Source organism: Bidens hawaiensis, unplaced genomic scaffold (genome assembly GCF_021521415.1).
Source record: "Bidens hawaiensis isolate Kalapana, Puna unplaced genomic scaffold, B.hawaiensis_p1.1 tig00006534_1, whole genome shotgun sequence".
Lineage (NCBI taxonomy): Eukaryota > Viridiplantae > Streptophyta > Magnoliopsida > Asterales > Asteraceae > Bidens > Bidens hawaiensis.
In genome coordinates, this window is record NW_027491439.1 from 1201278 (window position 1) to 1216914 (window position 15637).

Consider the following 15637-nt stretch of genomic DNA (forward strand, 5'->3'; position numbering starts at 1 on the left):
AATGTGTTATCCCTATTATACCCTTACCCTTGTTTTACACTTGATGATCTCTCTAATCTAATCTTAACCATTCAATTCTCAAATGAATGGAGAAGATTATTTCTTATCCTTATTTGGAAAACTAATCTTCTTATTATAACTCAACCCTATATTACAAAATATATCTAATAATTAATAATAAAAAACATTAAAATGCATTCAACCTTTACAGTCCGGTCTGGTTTCTTATGGCCGGTTGTCAGTATAGACCGCGAACCAACCTTTCACTACGTTTTGAAATTTTTGAAACCGACCAACAAACTTAAAGTAAAAAAAAAAGAAAAAGAAAACAGAAGTCAAACCAATGACCGGTTTAAACGATTTTAAGGTTTTAACCGAACCATAAACACTTATATTTGTTACGTGATTAACAGGTTCAAACGCCCGCTGCATCGCGCTGGCACCCGTCTAGTATGTATATATATATACTAGTTTTTATCCCCGTATTACAAGGGGTGTTTTATATTGTTTGTTCTTTATTTTATTTTGAATTTATATTTTTTTTATTGTATGAAAGTTAATAATATACTTATGGTTTGATGATAAATTGGTTCACAAATAAATGAGATGTTATAACCCGGTTTGAAAGCTGTATGATTTTGATGAGACCCAAGACCCGTTTATTTTTTTTACTATAAAATTGGTTTTTTTAATTATAAATAAAATATATATGAAAGTTAATAATATACTTGTAGTTTGATGAAACAAAAGACCCGTTTATTTTTTTTTACTATAAAATTGGTTTTTTAATCTAAATAATATATTTAAAATAAATAAGATATTAATTTTTAGTATATCCTATTTTATAGGATTTTTACATCAATAATTTGGTGAAAATAATTTTTTATTTAATGAGTTGTTATAACTCGTTTAAGGAATATCTGGGTTTGGTAAGACTCATACCCATGAATACGGGTCAAATGCATAGGAAGCCTCAATTTAAAAATCAAGCAAATCTGGTGACTCCAAAAAAAGGGGAAACAACTACATCGCGACACGTATGATTTTTATGTTTTCGTTTATATATATTATAGATATATAGAAAAGAGTTTAAATAAGAATAAGGAGTTTCCTAGGAATGGTAAGAACCAACAAAATTTTGACATTTGGCATTACAAATGATGATGAAAGAACAATTCTAGGAAACTATGTCGGTTATAATGATAAAAGAGTAATTCTAGGAAACTATGTCGGTTGTTGGTAATTTTAAATCTCAACCATTGATTAACATAATCCAATGGCTATAATTTACTTCTAGTCTTCCTAAGAAATTACTTATTTTTAAGATAACCCTCCCCTATATATATATATATATATCTTAAGAGAGATTGTGAAGTGTGATCAATATGAGAAGGTGGAAGCCGAACATCAATGGTGGTGTTTAGGGTTAACGTGAGTGATCGTTACCTTTTAAATGATTTGGTTATTTTTGTTTTCTCGTTAGTGTTCAGTAATCAAGCTTCGAACTCTTCCCTAATTTGATATGATGGTTTGCCATAAACTTCAACCTTACCAAGAAATATCTTAGATTGACCCCGTGAGTGCTCAAGGTGTGTGTGGCAGAAGGGAAGGAAGTGGTGGCTTTTATAGCTTTAAAGTTGTGATACACATTCAAGTTACTACTTTACTTTTAAATGCATGACTAATATATAAGTATATGTGTTGTGGGGGTTACAAATTGGGTGGTTAAGTGACATTTGTCGCCTAGTCAGTAAAATATATCTAGATTCTAGATCGATTTATGCAGTCGAAAATAGTACACAAGGATGAGCCGATAGAAATTCGGAGCATACTAAAACCGGAGATTTTAAACTCAATACAGTCCCACGATCAAAGTAAGTGTCTCTACGTTCTATATACAAATGGTGTGATATACACACATTGTTTTGATTATATTGTTATAACTTATCTTTGTTATCTTTATTTTTCCCTTAAACAGATACTACTGAACACAGAACTGAGAAGCTGACCATTGATAAAGAGTTTGAATAATTTGTTTCAATGCTTATGATATAGGTACCATATTTTTCAATGCTAATTTGAGCTATGTGCAGTGCAACATGTCTTATTGGTACATAACTCAAATTAATTTAAAACTATCGTCAAATAGTCATATTTTGTTGACTGGTTTTATTTGTTTTGGCTCTTTTTTTTCAGGCATTCATTTCTGGCTGTCTTCGCTAAGGGTTTTTTTTGGGTGCTTTTATGTCAACCTTAGAGATTAAAGATGTTGATCTTAAGATTTACTCTCTTCTATGTGTAGTAGTTATTTGATTGTCGGTATTTTGTAAATTATAAATGGTGGTTAACATTTTAAGTGCTTATGTTCGAAACTTTAGAAAAACGCAATGATATTGTCTTGAAGGTTGTTACATGTAACATTTAAAGAAAATAAGCGACCCGACGCTGGGTGAAAATCTAGTTGAACATAATATAGAGATTCATCAATTTATGCATATACACTATGAATGGTGGTAACCGAGGAATAAACCAAACGAGTCTTTAGGCCCATTCGGCTAAGAATCGCTTGAACCCATATAGGAAATATTATGCGTCAGACGTTGAACCCCGAAAAGTCAAAAGATGTCGTGACTTTTTGTATCATGTATAAGAAACGACGTTTGATATATGACATATGAGTAGAGGTTAATATGAAATTATGTAAATAAATGTTGGTATTAATCAATAATTTAAGAGACCAAGATAAAAGGGTAAATGAATCAAACACATGAAGTGTTTTATCTAACCTCGGAAAAATTCTAAGTTGTGACTTGGTGATTTGGGTGGATTGGGGTTTTGCTGAGAATAAAGATGGTATTTTTCACATGTTAATACTTAGGTAGCGTTTGGTATGCAGGAATAGAGGACAGAATGGAATGACCCATTGTGAGAGAATGGAAATAATGTGTTTGGTTGACCAAAGGAATGGAATTGACTCATTACATAGTTCATTCCATTCCCTCTAAAATACCCAAATTTCATTCCATCCATACCCCATGTTTTTTTTTCATTTCATTCCCTCTTTCACCCTACATCACCTCCACCACCCTCCCAACACCCGCACCACCACCAACCGCCGCCGCCACTGCCACCAACCACCACCATCGCCGTCCATCACCACCCACCGCCGCCACCACCCACCTCCACCAACCATCGCCATCGGTGCCAGCCACCCAGCACCGCCGGTCGCCCGCCGCATATATCAACCATCGCTCCATCATCACACATGCCGCCCACCGTCACCGCTGCCCACAGCCGCCACCACTGTCACAAATCACCACCATCGGCGTCCACCTCCGCCACCGCCCACCTCCACAAACCATCGCCATCAGTGCCAGCCACCTACCAGCTACAACCGCCCGCCGCATTCATCAATCATCGCCCCACCATCACACACGCCGCCTACTGTCACCGCTGCCCACCACCACCTTCACTGTTACCGCCACCACCACCTCCACCGTTACCGCCACCGCTCCCACCACCACCACTCACTACCATTTTAAATTTTTTTTTCTTACCTACCAACAATACAAAGTAATAAAGTAATGATTCATTTCATTCCCATATGGTAATTAAACATTTCATTGGAATGGTAATAACTCATTTCATTCCTTTGTCCATTCCATTCCGTCGTCCATTCCATTCCGTCGTCCATTCCATTACCCCATACCAAACATACCCTTAGAGTTCTATTGGCTAGCATGGATTACGAGTTTTATTTAGAAAAGGAATGTAAAAATGTCATTTTACGAAAAAGTTAATATACTTTAATAGGTGAGAGAGGTTCGGTTGACAATCATCGAAGCCCGGTAGCTATCACTCTTGTCATGTGTTGGGAAGGACACTAATATTGATGAAAAACTAAGATATACGAAAACATTGAGATCTATATGATAGTAGATATCTTATATAGGTATAAGACAATAACCGATTTCAAGGACGAAACTTGAAATAAGTGGGGTAAATTTGTTACATCCTATTTTGGGGTAAGAATTATATATTTATGTTTATGTTTACGTTTATGTTTATATTATTAATATTTATAAAACGTAAATGTTGTTTAAAAGATTGGTTTTTCTGCAAAGAAAATCAAAGATGATAATTTGAGATACATGATGGGCTTAATTTATCATGTAGTGTATAATGTGAAATGCATGGCAATCAAAAGGGGAGGCCTAATGTTGTAGATATTGTGTAGTCTATAACCCAAAATCAATCAATTAAACAAATAAACAAACCTGGTAATCTTGTATGTGATTGTGGATGAAGAAATTGCAACCTGGATTATTCTCTGAATCGTGTAATCATTATCAGATAAACCTATTTGTGGATTACACACAATGATTTATCGGATAAGACAGAGAATTCTGCACATGAAATTGATTTGTTATTGTTCTATGAAGAATCAGAGAAGAACCAATTAACCGTTGTTCTCTTCTGTTTGATCGATCGAGATCTATTAATCCCTTGGGATTATAGCTTAGTTTGTTTCAACTAAAAAACTCATATGAGCCCAAATCAATAACTAGAAGCCCACTTTACATTATACTTAAGCCCAAATAACGTTTTAGAATTAAATCGATCCCGCACTCCCGCGTCACCTAACTCGTTTAATCTCTAACGTTATTTCCTCGATCGACAAGTTAATCCAATAACACTAAAATAACCAACACCTAATCCTAAAAGTGTAGAGATTTGAGATATGTATTGTAAGTATATCTTAAGTGAGGGAAAATTGTATGCTTGCATCTTTAGAATACTTCTTATATGAATTGAATAGTGGATCCAAGTGGTTTATATTGTTGCCAATAAATGATTGACGCACGCAGGTGTTTGATAAATGTTTGCCTTTAAAAAGTAGAGATTATCTATTACAGTGTTGAAAATAAACAAACATGTTATGTCCTGTTTAGTAATAAACAAAATGGTTAGTCTTCTCCATTCTATATAGATATAGATGGGTACTTATTAGTGTTAGGTTTTACTTTAATTAACGATATGAGCTTATAAATAATTCGTCTTGTGATTTATGTTAATGGCTTATGTGCAATATGAAAATTATGTAAAAAAATGAAACATATTTTGAAAGTTCATGAATGTTGTTGTAAGGACCCTACTATTCCTATGTATACTTGTATTCACAATTATGTTATGGTTGATTACCAATGAGACATTTGTTTTGTAAAGCTCGTTCATAAGAAAAGAAATATAAAGATAAATGCGGGACCAATTTCCGCTCACTATTTAAATCATAAATTTCTAATAAATTAGTACAGTATTTTGTTTGCGTCTGAGTATGAATTGCAATTTAAAACATGTTGCAGTCTCAAAAAATATATTAAAAATATGTTGTCGTTTGAAATTACATATATGTTTGCTTGACAATTTATATATTCTCACCCGTGTCATATATGGGTCAATGACCTAGTAATATAATATAGAAACAATTTTGTTAATAAACTCGAACCCAACTCGTATTAAAAGATCATACCCAAGGGGCTTTTAGTTTACTTTTGTAAATTTGATATAATAAATTCACAAATGTTTTTTTAACTTATTAATCAAATAATATAATATAGGACCAATTCGGCTAATGGTGAAGGTTCTCTCTCAACAAGTCGATCAAGGGAGTAAAGGACAAAGATGAAGCTACTTTATTTCTTGAAGACACTTAGGGCGAATCTAGCATAAGTTGAGGGGTAGTCCGCGCTATCCCTCAATTTTCTTATCTTGATAAAGTATATTTTTAATGCAATTGTTTTCTTCTACGTCTTATAAATTGGCCATCCGTGAACAAAATTTTGTTAGCCCACGCTACCTCTCAAAAAAAATTTTCTAAATCCCCAATTAAAGACGCTCAACGGGTACAAGGAGTATGAGAATATGCTATACCTCGCTCGCCTTGACTACATTTGGTTCTTACAAAAGGCTAGCACCGAAAAAACCTTTAACATGAGTTGGATATGATTACGAAAGAGAGAAAAACAAATGTTTTTTGTTGCTGAAAGGCATAACGAAAATCCTATCCCTTGACTGAAACTATTGGCACATGTAAACTTTTGAACACATTTCTACAAATTTCATTATAGCCCCTTACCAATATTCATTCTGTTTCAACAAAGTTTGTGATGTTTAAAAAGAGAGACCTATGATCAATACCTAAAGGCTTGTAGCGTGACAGAATCAATTAACATAGAGCTATGATGTGTAGTGATTTAACTACACGTCACTGTCTCGCATGCAAGAAGACTCTAACTAGACCACCGTCTCACAAGGGTGAAGTGGTTTTAACTGAAAAAATAAATTAAAGACGTTTACTGTGAGGTTGATTGGTTTTTAGTTGGTTGCACACCCAAACAATCTTCTTTTGGTCAAAGCTTTGGCGAACCGGTGATTGACGCCCATTTCTGACGCATGTGTAACGTTGTTGAAGGTGTTAAAGGATGACGTGGCACGACGATGGCGTCCCATCCTTTCTCCCGTACACATAATCTAAGACAGTCTCCAATGTGGATATGTAATTTTTGCAAGAATCTTGTCTGACCATCAAATTACGTTGCGATGCGATGATCAAGGGTTGGTTGACCACGGTGATGGAAAAGGATATTCGAGGGAGCGTTAAATACGCCAACACGGCTCTTGAAATTTGGTCCGACCTGAGAGAACGTTTAGGGAAAGAGAGCGCTCCCCGCGCCTACGAGCTCAAACAATCCCTCACGATGGTGCGCCAAGACGGATCCTCGGTTTCCACATATTACACAAAATTACGATCTTTATGGGACGAGATCCAAACCGTTTTACCACCGCCCCGCTGCAATTGTGGAAACTGCTCATGCAACGTTGGAAAAAAGATGAAGGAATTCAGGAAAAAGGAACAACTTTATGAGTTTCTTATGGGGCTCGACACCGAGTTTACGACAATAAGAACACACCTTTTGTCAATGAAGCCAGGCCCTACGTTGGGAGAGGCCTACCGCCTTGCCTCGGTAGATGAACAACAAAGAAACATCGCTTCCGCAAAAAGAACGCAAACTGAATCGGTTGCTTTCCAAACAGGCTTCCAAGGCAAAAGAGATAACAACTTTGGTCAACAAAAACACAAAGGAGGAATGAAGGACACAAAACGCAGCAATGAAACTGAGCAATGCGCCCACTGTGGGAAATCCGGCCATACTAGGGACGCATGTTTTGAAAGGATTGGCTATCCCGATTGGTGGCCAGGCAAGGCGAAAAGAGAGAAAGGAAAGCCAAAAGTGGGTTGTGTCGAGACTCAACAAAACACAACAGTGGGTGGATTAAGTGAAGACTAATACCAATCTTTATTAAAGCACTTTACCGGAATCAAAGTGAACTCACAAGGTGATCACATGCCTAAAGCTAACATGGCTATGGCAGGTAAGTCTCAACACCATAATGAATGGATTATAGATTCCGGGTCCACGGAACATATAGTCCACACACTTAATTTACTTGAAAATTACACTGAATGCACAGATGAAGCACCCGTTATGATTCCTAACGGTGATAATATTTCTGTTAAGGCTATAGGCGAAAGCATGCTAAGTAACCAAACGAAAATCACAAGAGTTCTTTATATACCCGATTTCAATTGTAACTTACTTTCAGTGGGTAGATTGGCAACCGATCTTCAGTGTGTTGTGAGTTTTTCCCCTGATTTTTGTTGTATGCAGGCCTTGCATTCGAAGAAGATGATTGGAGTGGGTAAACGCGTGAATGGTCTTTATCGCATGGGGATGGTGGTAAGAGAGAAGAATGCTTTGATGTCAAGAACGGATGCTCAAGTTTGGCATAAAAGATTGGGTCATGCCTCATACGATAAATTATGTCAAATTGGTTTTTTTAAGAATACTAGTTTTAATTTTAAGGACGATTCTTGCGATGCTTGTAATAAAGCTAAATTTACTTGTTTACCTTTTCCAAAGAGTTATATTAAGAGTAGTGCTTGTTTCGATTTAATCCATTGTGACACTTGGGGAAAGTATCGTAAGCCTTATACCTCACACACATCTTTTTTCTTAACCATTGTTGACGATTTTAGTAGGGCAGCATGGACCTATCTAATCAAACACAAAAGTAATGCGAGTGAATGTCTCATGAGTTTTCAAAGAATGGTGAAGACGCAGTTTGGAAAACCATTAAGAAAATACGATGTGACAATGGTGGGGAATTCATCTCAAACCGAATGATGGATTTTTATTCTCAAGAGGGAATTTTATTGGAAACCACATGCCCATATACTACTCAACAAAACGGAGTGGTGGAACGTAAACGTCGTCATCTACTTGAATAGCCCGTTCGCTTATGTTCCAAGGGAGTTTGCCAAGAAGATTTTGGGGTGAATGTATACAAGCTGCTACGCATATTATAAATCGGCTACCATCAAAGGCCATCAAGAACAAGACGCCATATGAAATTGTCTTCGGAAAACAAGTCGATTACAAAAACTTGAAGGTTCTAGGTTGTTTAGTTTATTATCGAAGCACATAGCAGGAGGAGGCAAGTTTCAATTCAGGGGGAGACCTGGGGTTTTCTTAGGGTATCCTCAAGGAACAAAGGGGTACAAAGTATATGATATAGAAAATGGAAAAGTTATCACGTCTCGTGATGTCCGGTTTGTGGAGGGTCAATTTCCCTTTGAAGAAATCAAGTTAAGAACAAGTGTTCAAGAAATATTTGAACCACCTGCTATTGACGAAGACTATTGGTCTTCACTTGTAAGTGCCGAAAAGTTTGAGAATAACCACACTTTAAATTACGAATAGCATTATGTGTGACAAACGGTAAGACAATGGTCACACCACAAACTACAAAAGAGTGTTTGAGTGGCAACTTCACATTTTTAGCCACATTTACAATAACCTCCAGTGTCTATATGATATGTTTGGCCACACAATACATCACTATGTGTGACGAAAAGTTTGAGAATAGCCACACTTTAAATTACGAATAGCATTATGTGTTACAAAAGGTAAGACAATGGCCACACCACAAACTACAAAAGAGTGTTTGAGTGGCAACTTCAAATTTTTAGCCACATTGACAATAACATCCGGTGTCTATATGATACGATTAGCCACACAGTACCTCACTATGTCTGACGAAAAAGTTTGAAAATAGCCACTCTTTAAATTACGAATAGAATTATGTGTGACAAACGATAAGACAATTGCCACACCACAAACTACAAAAGAGTTTTTGACTAGCAAGTTCACATTTTTAGCCACATTGACAATAACCTCCAGTGTCTATATGATATTATTAGCCACTCAGTACCTCACTATGTGTGACGAAAATTTAGACAATAGCCACACTTTCAATTACGAAAAGCATTATGTGTGACAAACGGTAAGACAATAGCCACACTATAATCTACAAAGGAGTGTTTGAGTGGCAAGTAAACATATTTAGCCACTTTTAATATAATATCCAGTGTCTATATCATATAATTAGCCACTCTATTATTAAATTTAAGTGGCCATTTCTTTGCTACATCCACACGGTATAGGTCACAATGCAAGATTAACACAACCCTATTGGCCACATTATTGTAAAATTCATGTGGCTGAAATATTAATTCATGTGGCTATATAATTGCAATGGTCACTCATAGAAAATAGTCATGTGGCCATTTTCTAGCGTTTAGCCACACTTATTGGAGAGGCTTCTTGCTGGCCAGCAACTATGTACCCTTTAGCCACACTTATTACCACATAAGGCCACTAAAAACTGTGTGTGGCCATATCATACCCACGGTGTCGCGACCTTTGGCCACATATGACCTGAACAAAATGTGTGTGGCTAAAGGCCTACGGCCACACTTTTTTCGTGTGACCGAAGGTCAATTTTCACATAGTGAACACTGAAATAATATTCATAATACCACAAATATTTTTTAAATAATTTATTCCTTACTTTGCATTAACTGCTCAGCAATTTCATCTCATAACTGAGTCATATATTCCCGATCTGATGCAGTTCCAAGTGCTTCAACCTCGTCTTTATTAAAACAACAATTCATCGAACCTAAACTTTCTACACACTTTATTCAACAACTCATAACAATATTCTACAAACCTAAACTTTCTACAAGCTAATAACAATCTAACAAAACTAACAAAAACTTTTAACAATTAACAAAAAACTACAAACTTTATTAAACAACAACTAATAACAATATTCAACAAATCTAAACTTTCTACAAACTAATAACAATCTAACAAAACTAACAAAAACCTTTAACAATTACAAAAAACTACAAACTTTATTCAACAAAAACCTAATAACAATATTCAACAAACCTAAACTTTCTACAAACTAATCAAAATCTAACAAAATTAACAAAAACCTTTCGCAATTAACAAAATTAACAAAATCTAACAATCTAAAACTTTAACAATCTAACCAAACTAACAAAATCTAACAATCTAAACTTTAACAATCTAACACACTAATGAAATTAAAACAAAAGGTAATTAGATTATAGCAATGGTGGTGGTGGTGGAGGAGTATCAACCTGGACAAAGAGAAGATAGGTCGGCTGTGGAGGATTGGAGGAGTGGAGCGGCGGTTGTGGATGAGTGGAGCAGTGGAGGGGTTGCGACGGTGGAGGAGTGCGGCATTGCCAGCGGCGGGCGGTGGAGGAGTGGAGGCCGCCGGTGGGGTTGCGGCGGTGGAGGAGTGAGGCAGTGGAGGGGCTGTTTGTAGAGGAGAAAGATGTTAGGGTTTGGACTTTGGAGTCTGATGAAGGAAATGAAGGAAAAAAGAAGAAGAGGTGAGAAGTAACGAGAACAACACTTCTAGGAGAATAGGGCGCGAAGAGGTTTTTTAATGAAATGTCTTCGGGAAAACAAACACACTGCAGACCACAACGTCTGCACGGTGCAGACAACAGTGGTCTGGAAGAGCTTTTGAGGAAAAACAAACAGCCCCTTAAGGGGCTGTTTGTTTTTTCAGAAGTAAAATGTCTGCGGACTGCGGACCACATTTGCAAACATCTGTAACAGAAGAGGTGGACCAAACCTCTGCAATCTGCAATAAGAAAATTGTTTGTTTTTTAAACATCTGCAAACTGCTAAAATTAACTAAAATTTAAATAACCGATTATGTTAAACATAATGACAAGCCATGTTTTACAATATAGAAAGTTATTACTATAATGACATATGTGTTTGGAATCTTTCATAAAAAGAAATGACAGAAGACTTGTACCCATTGATAAACACATGCTAACATTGTTCGGTTAATTTTGATAAACATATTAATAATACTTCTATTATGTTGATAATATATATCACCTACATGGCCTTTGAACACTACTGCTTTCCCCGCAACCGTCGCCAACTCACTGCTACTCAGGGGGTGTTTGGGATTGCTTATTTTCATTAACTTATAACTATTAAACTTTTTGAAAAGGAATAAGGTGTTTGGGATTGCTTTTGATGTGAGAGAAAAAGTTCCATAAGTTACAATGTTATAACTTATTAATTTAATGAAAAGTCAAAAGAAGTTAAAATAAGGAATCCCAAACACCCCCTCAGTCGACACAAGCCACCATCACAATAACCGGAAATAACTTCTCCGCACACTCTCCGCCACCTGTCGAACGGCCATGCCATGATTACCACTCACATATATCCCTAAACAATTCATGAGCCGTCACCGAAAAATCTAGAAGTCGGCGGCCGTGTAATTGAAAAGGGATTGTTGATTGGTTTACATTTCCAATCCAATATATGTTGACGAAAATGGCACTCCGTTGAGACGCCTGATAGTTCGCCTTCCTGGCCGGAAACAGAAAATACCTCCGTCAATTATGAGAGAGATGAAGTATAGGCGAAGGTGGTGGTTACGTAGGTATTAACATTAACAAATAAGTTGTTGGCAGAGGTGATGCTTACCTTGTTGTGAGGTGGATGAGCAGTCGGGGAGGCGGAAGTGCAACGATGGCCGGATTAGGCATGCGGCGATGCCAGCGTGGAGCTGTGTGGTGGCCGGAGGATATGGAGGAGGGGGAGTGGCAGGTGTGAAGGAAGGTTAGGGTGGAAGAAGGGGATTTGTATTTTTAGGTTTGAGGAGGGGGAATGAAATAAAAGACGAGAAGAGGTAGAAGATGTGAGAAGTGATTGGTCAAAGTCTGCGCGAATAAGAGGGTGCGCAGACGTTTTTTAATGAAATGTCTTCCAAGAAACAAACAATCTGCAAACCTGGATGTCTGCACGTGGTCTGCGCGACGCAGACAAAAGAGACCATGAAGAGCTTCTTGGAAAAAACAAACACCCCCTAAGTATGTGAGAAAAAATTGATATTGTTACATAGTTCCGTCTTATCTTTAACATTTTAGACCTATAAATATCAATGTTTTCATATCCGGTTCGGACGTTGACCCGGACGCCTTACCGGGTTAAAAGTCGGACCGACCCGGTAGGGCGGACCGGTATTTGACCCGGATGACGTTATAAATAATTTAAATATATAATTGAATATATATATATATATAATTCATAGTAGGTTAATAACCCGTGTATTACACGGGTTGGAAAAGAAAACTATTCATAACAGATTAAGTAAATTATAAAATAAAAAATAAAAAGGTTTGTTTAATCAAGTCATTTTGAAAAAGACAGAGAATCTAATTTCATACATTTATTATATCATTATTCATTATTATTAAATATTCATATATTATCAACCTTTGGTAAATTTTATTAATTTCTTTATTAAGATCAACCTTTTTTTAAAAGTATTTTTATAGATGTTATTGGGCTTGTTTTAAAATGTTTTAATAAAACAATCCCAAAAAAATGGATTGTGTAGATTGAAGATTACCTTTTTTTCATTTATTATTAACTCTTTTTTTAATAATTTACTTACTTTGTTATGAATGATTTTTTTTTTTTTTGTTATGCAATGGTATGTAATTCCAGTAATGAATAATGACAAGCTTTATAATTTTTATTATTTTTAGTGTTTGACCTTTGTAATATCCAGGTTTTTAACCTATTATGAAATATAAATAAACCTAATAATTATACTTTATACTAATGTTGAGTCTAAAAGAAAATAAAATAGTGCATTTTGCTTATCTAAAAGGATATATGCGGCATACCATTTGAAATGTCTGAAAAGAGGGTTATTGATAAGTAAACTACAAAAAAAATGAGTAAACATATTAAATTTTCATTTTGAATATTCGTGTAACTATAAATATATGTAATACACAATATTTGTGAATACAATTACTATCAAAGAAGGGTGTTTAGTAGTAAGAAATATAGTTATAACAAATTGTTACTGATATTATAATTCAAAAACATATTATGGTAAATAACAGTTATAATGGTAACTATTACATACTCTATATTAGTTGTAAGTAATTCAAAAACTTCTTAAGGAAGGTTTTAAGTATTCATAATTGTTTTAATTTTAAAAAATAGGTATTTAAAAGTTAAAATATATAAGGTACAGTTATCGTACGCTAATGCTTAACGTACAGTAGATACGCGAGACGCTCAAAGGCAAAAAAACAAAGGTAAAAACCTAAAACGCTCAAAAATCGTCTTTGTGAAAAAAAGTGAAAAATTGATCGATTAACCATCCAAAATTGTTTTTTCGGTGAAGCAATGATTGATTGGATATGTATTGACGATTCCGAAATGTTTGGATGTGATTTCATGGATCGATTCGTGAAAAACGGAATTCGCGTACGAATTTATACGATAAGCATTAGTGTATTGGATCTTTTCTCAAAATATATAATAGTGCCACTTGGCAAAATATTATGCCAATTAAAGAATATGTGGTTCAACCATGATTTTTATTTATTGTAATAGTAGATACATATAAAAATAATGATAGCCAAAAATAGTAATAATAATAACAAACTTTAATGTTTATCTATGTTCTATACATTACTTTTTAAATATGTATGATTTATGTTTGATCAATAGAAACATCAATGAAGCTTGGTTGGTTGGCTCATGGTTAATTATTAAAGCTTATATCTTCAAAATTACCCAAGTTTGAATCCCGGCATGCACATTTCATTTTAAAATTAATGAAAAAATGGGTTTTACCGGTTCACCCGCCGGTCCAACCGGTCCAGGCCGACCGCTTACCCGCAAAACGGGCCAAACACACTGACCCGACCCGGTATAGGGACTGGGTCACAGTCGGACCGGTCCGACCGGCCGGGCCGGGTTTCAAAACACTGATAAATATCGTATATTGAATTTATTCAACTTCTTTACTTAAAAAAGTCCCGGTTGATCCTCACTAATACGTTCCAAACCTGATCTATGCAAATAATATATTTCACCAAGTTAAATTGTATACTTGTATTACAAAATGTATAAACATATAGCAAAGAACTTTCACAAGTTTGAAAGAGGAATTTGTGATTCGTAGCTTGATTTGAGATAGTGGTTAAACCCTAGACCTCCAAATCAAAGATACAATAAATCGATATCGACAAAATTATATACAAGTTGTAAATCGAAACATGTATGATTCTAAAAAGATATACACCCAAATCCGGACAAAATTATATACAAGTTGTAAATCGAAAAAGGTATGATTCTAAAAAGATATACATTCAAATCCGGAAAAAGAAGAAACTGGTATAATCACGAAGAAATCATATCCCACAATATGGACATGGAAATCAAGCAAAACTACGTCGCTTTGATTAACTATAACTCTATAAGGCAAATCAATGATATTTTTATTAGAGCGCCCACAACAACAAACTTTAACAAACCATCGCATCACCGCCATATAAATTTTCAAACTTTTTATAAAAACCTCACTTTTTACCACAATAACAAACCTTTACAAACTAACACATCATCACATACTACTTTATATATAATCAAGTAAAAATATTTTTATTATATATTTAATTATTATATTAATCACCTAATATATGATCATGTTAACCGCCTAATAAATTTGGCTTTTTAACAACAAAAAAAAAATAAAAGATACCCTAAAAATCCCCTAACATTAATATTAACCACTAGCACCCATCGCCCCATTTTCTCTTTTCTGTTATCTTTTCTTTTCTTCATTCTAGATTTGAAATTATCACCATCAAGAGAAGAATATGGAACCAAAGAAATTGATCTCCCCATTGATTCAAACTGTCCTCTTGAACATAAATCGATCTTCCCATTGATTCAAACCGCCTGTCATCAAATTAAACCGCAACCAACGAAATACGGTTAGTCTGCTTCAAGTTGATTACATCAAAAACCTAGGGTTTCATCGATGATGTTTAAAGCTGTTTTTTTATTCTAACTAATATATAAAGGGGCCCACATGACAAGTTCTTTCCAAGTATGCAGAAAAGAACTTAAAACCCAAAACCTTCACTCCATAGCAAGAGAACTGTGTCATCCAAAGTTTGTAGATTGCCATATGGATCCAAACCTAGAGAAAAGAAGCTGATTGTCATGCAGATTCAAACCTAGAGAAATAAAACTTGTTGTGGATGCTCTTAGGATTGGTATGAGCTTATGTGCCTTAATGAGGGTTGGCCAAAACTTTGAACTTCACTTGGTTGGTCTCACGAAGTTGTTAG

At 35.3% G+C, this 15637-nt stretch overlaps 1 protein-coding gene across 1 annotated transcript; it reads left to right on the forward strand.

The window, feature by feature from the left end:
- The first annotated feature begins 6605 nt into the window (after positions 1-6605).
- LOC143632812 (uncharacterized) lies at positions 6606-7349 on the forward strand. The gene has a single exon (XM_077101232.1). The coding sequence runs from the start codon at positions 6606-6608 to the stop codon at positions 7347-7349; it is 744 nt and encodes a 247-aa protein (XP_076957347.1).
- The last annotated feature ends 8288 nt before the right edge of the window (positions 7350-15637 follow it).